This window comes from Saccoglossus kowalevskii, chromosome 8 (genome assembly GCF_978046115.1).
Source record: "Saccoglossus kowalevskii chromosome 8, keSacKowa6.1, whole genome shotgun sequence".
Classification (NCBI taxonomy): Eukaryota; Metazoa; Hemichordata; class Enteropneusta; family Harrimaniidae; genus Saccoglossus; species Saccoglossus kowalevskii.
Genome location: NC_140648.1, coordinates 35,947,458 through 35,954,381, shown reverse-complemented (window position 1 = coordinate 35,954,381; position 6,924 = coordinate 35,947,458). Strand labels below are relative to the sequence as shown.

General features: G+C 35.8%; 1 protein-coding gene across 1 annotated transcript; it reads right to left on the bottom strand.

The window, feature by feature from the left end:
- Positions 1-2,851: 2,851 nt before the first annotated feature.
- On the bottom strand, positions 2,852-4,951 carry LOC100366846 (ADP-ribosylation factor-like protein 4C). The gene has a single exon (XM_006811925.3). The coding sequence runs from the start codon at positions 4,494-4,496 to the stop codon at positions 3,888-3,890; it is 609 nt and encodes a 202-aa protein (XP_006811988.1). The 5' UTR covers positions 4,497-4,951; the 3' UTR covers positions 2,852-3,887.
- Positions 4,952-6,924: the final 1,973 nt, after the last annotated feature.

The window sequence follows — 6,924 nt, the reverse complement described above, 5'->3', positions numbered from 1 at the left end:
AATGCTTATCAATGCAAGTTGGCACATACCCATTAATATGAATTAATTAAGAAATGTGCCAGTACGTGGATACCCTGGTATCTGTGACCATGGAGGTAATAACTTATTACCTCCATGCTGTGACTATACCAGCGTAAATACCCGTCCAGGGAAGGGTCACCTTTGACCGCGTGACGTATGGAAACGTCATGACGTACTCGTATTGATGAGATACCGGTATTAATTAATGGATCTTGAATGGTTTGATATTAAGTGCACAGCATGATATAGTCAGCTCGGACAGTGCTGCCTGATATTTCTGTCTTCAGTGATTAAAACTCGCCCATGAATGTATCACAAATCGGGCACAGTACTAGTAAGCTGAATCATTGGGCCATTGCATTGGAAGATTACGTTTTTTAGACAATGCTCCCAGATTGGGAACGTTAGGAAAAAAAGTTCCAGAGTTTTGAGGATTCGAAAAAACGCAAATTTTATTTTTATATTAGTTTACATCATTGTACACAGTACCATTGTTATTTATACCGCGCCGAATTTAAATTGCCTTTGGAAGATGGGAAACTATAAGATATTTAATAATGGCCGGTTATTATGTTGATATGAATGGTTGGTGGTGTTATCACAAGAGTGAGATGTTTATGCAAGATGACAGTTTACACATCATCTAATTGTGCCATAAATATCACCCAGTAAATTTAGACACATCACTACAGGACTTAATAGTGTAATAATACATGGGGAAAGTAAATAATAAATGTCTTTGATAACATCTATTCCAGGACTGGATCATTGTTCAGCCCGTCTTCAAATCATAGATTCACCTAAGATACTGATACTGTGTAATTAAGATCATTACTAGTATTATAATTACACTATTTGAATTTTTAATTAGTATTATTATATGAAAATTTTTTAAAAAAACTACTGAACTTACTACAATGTGGCATGACATAAATAATTATTTGTATGAAATGTACAATCTATCAAGCCATCTTAGATGCTGCACCCTTAACTAGAAGGGCTTCCAGGTGGGGTTTGCTCAAACACCCTGAAGTCTAAAAATGTTTTTTTATATAAATAGTGACTTTTTATTGTGTTTTTTTTTACAATGAGCAAAGTCTGTCCGTGTTGAGAGTGCAATGCATGACATGGATATTGGTGAATATGTAGGAATTACAGAGTCCAACTTGTATGTATGTGAGCAGATTGTCATATATACAAGTAATATTTAAGTAACAAGTATGTAAATATAATTTTTTGTTTCATGATTTAGATTTATCAAAAATTTAATAATACACAAAAACAATTTTTGTTGAAATAATATAACTATACATATGTGCTTTTATTACAGCATGCACAGTTGCATAAATCATTATTTCATCAAACAAATATTATTTTCAATATCAATATGCAATATGAAACAAATATTTAAATAAATACTTACTGATAAGTTATTCCTTTCAGTGCTTGGTTATATGTGGATAGTGTGTGTGTGAATAATACACCCTGAACAGTATGCACTAATCTGTTTCCATGGTAACTTAAATTTAACATTCACAGAGGAGGACAATGTCTACTTCTGTACTGAAATAAACAAGCAGCTGGCACATAAAAGAATAATTAACTTCTTTTGTTTGTTTTTACAGCTTGCCAGGACAAGACTGTTTCCAGTTTCAATAGATCAAAAAAAAAAACTTCAGTTTTCATGCCTGTTGAAGTGTTGGTAGATTTCACTTCCTAGGAGCAGAAAGCTATAGATAGAAGTCAAAGTGTCACAAAAGCTTTTTACAAAAAATCTTATTTTTTACAAAAAAAACAAGGACAATTTACTAACTTCATTCACCAACACTTCATGACAGCTGTGACAGAAACTTTGTATGTCACGATATAATGAATAATGATGTGAATGCGTAATCATCCATTCAGTTACAAAATGCAACAAGCCACATCACGTTATACCGGTCAATCAACTGACTGTAACACCTTCAGTTAATAGCAACAAGTGAAATTTAAAGAGGACCAATACAATGCCTCTTCATGTTGAACTGTGAAGGGGTTAGAAACCTAAAATATTATTATGACCCTCCCCCCCCCTCTCAGTCAGGCTGTTTAAAAATATATAATAATAATTGTATCTAGGCTATACCATGGTTTATAGTTCCATGGCTATACCAAACGAGTGCATTATTTTCACTATTTTTAGGTAAGAGACAGATTACCTTCTAAAAGGTGTGAATATTAATTGACACAGCATTGTGCCACACATCACACATTTTAGTACAAGTGTCGAAGGCTAATAAATTCCTGAAAACTAACGAGTTTTGAGGAAATGAAAACAGTTATAACTTTCAAATGAGTAATTTAATATGTTCCATTATTATTGATGGCAGCACTGCTGACAGTAATCCTTGATGGAGATATTAATAAACACAGTAATTCATACAGTTCTGAAAATTAATTGCTTTTCTTATTTTTCATGTGTATGTAGAACTTGAGTAATAAATCTATTAGTTAGTATGGATTAAACTAATACGCAATAACAGTGATTTTCTCTCAAAACTTATTTATAGAAAAAAAACTGCATTATTATTGAATATTTTTTTCTAGTCAGCTGTTGAGAGCTGTTGGCACTGTATGATGATTCACAGCACTAACATGTTTAGTATGGACCCCTGGTAAGTTATAACAATCCGCTCCAACAGATAACTAAAATAACATGTCAGCAAACACAGTGAAATCAACAAGACATGACAGTATTATATGTCTTCAATGAAATACTAATCTATTTATAGCAAAGACAGTTGAAAGTCACTTGTCTAGTCACTCGCTGTATAAAATAACAATTCAGCCATTATTCATGATAAATTATTTTATTGTACCTGTTTTTAATACACATATAATGTATTTAGATTTCTGTCGTGGCAGTGTATTGATCTGAGACATCAATTCATTGGTTAATAAATATATGAACTCTCCCCTAGCAAGAATTATGGGGAAAAAGTGGCAATATACAAGTCTGACAATTTGATACGACTAAGGCAAGATCTGTTCAGCTTTGTAGAGTTTTTAACACAAATAAATTTATAGGTTAGGTTAAAGTGTAATTATTTGTAATATTGACCTGCATGTAATGATAATGACCTGCATATAGCGATAATGACCTGCATATACTGATATTGACCTGCATATGGTTTATACAATGGGAATGTACCATTTTAAACTGTGAACAATTTTTGTGAGTATATAAGTGATAGACATGTATTAATTAATGGGTAAGATTCATGTATTTTCAGGAGTGGATCATTTGACAATTCAGAAGGGAAGCCTCAAAAAGTAAACTGCAGTACAATTTTATAAATAAAACTACTAGCAGACACTGTGTGGAATATAAAAGTGTGGGCAGCAAATCTTTTTCATGTTAGTCTAAAACAAAATATCCCTTCGGTCAATTTCGTCCAATTATTGAATGGTGCGTCCCTTAAAATGATCTCACATAAATTTCGGATGGTACATCTCTAAAATGTGTATGCTCGGCAGATGTGATGAACAGTAATTGTAAAAACAAAGAGTTGAATATACCAAGGCATTGCGGTGATAAAAATAGATATGACGAGTTTATCGAAAACAACAAAATCCTTCATTATAAACTTCATTATACATATGTGAACTTGCGAACAAAGGACTTGTGCATTGTTTGTTGTTAACATAAGACAAAATGATATATTGTTTACAAACAAATACACCCACGAATCAGTGTCGTCAAAAACTGAGAAATGTTTTTTTTTTTCAATAAAAAGCAGTGTCAATTAAAAAAATTATAAGGCAGTTCTCTGTGGAAAGACAGTTAGTAAATGACGGAGTTTTTTCTCATGTATGGCTTCTCATTGCTACCTTTTTTTCTTCTGGTGCTTTAATGACTTCTTCTTTTTAATGATCATTTCATAAAGAATATCAAGTCCTTCAAACAGGCCTTCTCCAGTGATAGCGCAGGCCGGTTGTAAATGCCATAATTGCATATGCCCGACTATGTCCGGTAATGCTAATCTCGCTTCGAGTTCGCTGACACTCAGCGCAGCTGGCAAATCCTGTTTATTCCCGATCACAAGCAACGGGGTTGCTTGATTATCCTGCATTTTGATGATCTTGGTGAGCTCGACTTTAGCCTCTTCCAGCTTGTCAACGTCCGAACTGTCAACTATAAACACAATCCCTTCGGCTCCCCGAGTGTACGATTTCCACAGCGGTCGTATTTTGTCCTGTCCTCCCACATCCCAGAATGTAAAGTTGGTCCCTTTGGCTTTACCTGACGACGGTTTGACCTTTTCTACGTTGAATCCAATGGTCGGAACACTATTAATAAATTCATTAAATTTCAGTCGATATAATGCTGTGGTTTTGCCGGAGTCATCGAGGCCAAGCATGACAATTTGCAATGACTGGAACGCCGGTATATGCTCCAACAATGACCGTCTTGTACGCGACGAACCGCTTCCCATGTTGTCGACGATATCGTGAATGTTTCTATCCTACGTTTCCCATGGCCTTGTAACGAAGCAGTTAAAAATATTGCACTGCACAGTCGAATAATTAACCTGCAGTTTGCGGACTGATCGCCATAACAACCTCGACGACACGCCAATCTTAAACGTTCTCACGAACGATCTAAGAAGGTAACTTGCTTGACCTAAATTCAATTGGAGTTTGCCGAATCAGTCGCCGTCGTCCGGGAAGGTAGTGGTCACAGAGCCTCGGGATTCAGAGTCGCCGGGGAATGCAAGCCAATCAATGCTCTATTTCCTTGATCGTGCAATTCCAAGGACTGTTGACGTCACTGCCAAGGTCTCGAATCATGTAAACACTTGTGATATCACTGCCAACTCTGTTATCACCCAAAAACAAAACAACTGATAGGCAATCAGACCGCGCAGTGCACAAAAATCCACAAGCTGGTGTCAAATGATGGCGTCGTATGTAAATCAGGTCGACGTTCCCAATATGGAAGTCAACTCATTATAATGTCGGACCCAACCAATCAGCATCGAGGGGAGTTTAGGTGTGGCCGCGGCACAGTGAGTCACTTTCCACCTGTTGTAGGCGTACGTAATCCCGTCCAGGGATACTGATGCTCACTAATAACAAAACTCAAATGTTGTTACTTTTATAGTAAATTACGATTTCACACATCTTACTTGTATACATATATAACGCATAAATGTTCACGCCTTGGAAAAAAAATAATAATGTCGAGAGGGCGGGTGGTATTATGTTCTGAAGAATAGGTTGGTCATATGTCACTTGTTCAGTCAGGTGAAAAGAAAACAATAGCGGGTCCCTTTTGTGCAAACTCACGGACATTGCATTGATGAAAGACAATCGCAAGAACACACACTACGTCTTGTAAAGTGAACGGGATGTACGTGAGAACGTTTCTCGTTGCACCCCGGAAAAAAAACGAAAGTTGGGTGGAGCAATTTCACAATTAATTGTGTAGTGAGCGTACGCGTTTCAAGTTGCGTGTATGGGTGTAAAACAAGAACAATAGCGTGGGCGATGTTAGTATGCATGTACTAAGTATTTAAAGAATGTCATGGCCTCTTTGTCTCAACTCAGTAGACTTGTGATATATTACCAGCTCCATAGTATACCCGTGTACCGCACAGGTCATAGTTACTAGTACTGTCGTAAAATATATCGATAGTAACGGTGTACTATTATTGTTTTCGGTGTAACGTCGTCTACCTCATACCTCATTCTATATTCTGTATTCACCATTGGCTGCAAATTGTCTTTATTGTTTATTCATATTTGTTTTTGATTTGTTTTATATTTTTAGAATAGTTTTTTTTTTCATTCTAGATTATAGTTTTTAAATTTCTTTCTGTAAGACCCTTTTTATCCTTTCCTAAGAATTTTATACGTCTAATAAAAAATATATATATTATCTACCATCTTTTTACCTCCATGCTCACACCAGCCTGCTCACACTAAGTGAAAATACTTTAAATGTGCGTTTTCACCCTGAACTGCAGTAGAACAATTGTCTCAAGTCGATCGGGTCACTGGAATAATAACACTGCGAGGAATAAAGTTTAAATGTTGTTACTTGTCGGGCTCAGGCTTCACGGATACGGATAACTAAAAGAAAAAAAAATCGCGTGTGTACATCAAGTTACGTTAAAGTGTCCCATTTCCTGCTTTGCTGACGTCACACTGTAGACAAGGTAATCTGACAATTGTCGTCTTGATGAGGAACGTCAGGGACAAACAGACACACCCGATGAGTGAATAACCACCGACATCGATGATATATCTAGTTTATAATATCAATAGCGATTAGCCAGACATGATATTGACGTCACGTTCCGCCGACAGACATGTAAATCAATCGCAATCAAGAATGTCAGATTCAAACCGCGCTCAATCGATACACAATACGTTATCAGACTACAGAATCAATATAACCTGAATAAACATTAATTATAGACCACGTGACGTATCTCAGTTTATACATGGAGGTTTATACAACTCAGTTGAATCACATGGTTATGGTACGCATATCACGTAACCATAGCTACAGCGTATGTGTACATTATATTGTTGGTGAGAACCAAATCAAAGACGTTGTTATATCTTCTAAAGGAAATTTTATCAAATATTCACTATTTGCTAGTAATCGCCAAGTACAAATGCAGTGTGTGTCATGGATACACACACAAACACACACACACACAGCAGGTAGTTATGATATCATACTTACCCATAATTCTTTGCTCGAGCCTGAGAATAAAGATGGTTGGCAACATAAAACTAATAAAAAGTTCAATATCTAGAGAATGAAAAGCAATATAAAAAAACTGTAAATCGCATTATATTTTTCAAGTTGCCCGGATATCGCTTTTAATTTACAACTGTGTTATTTCAGTA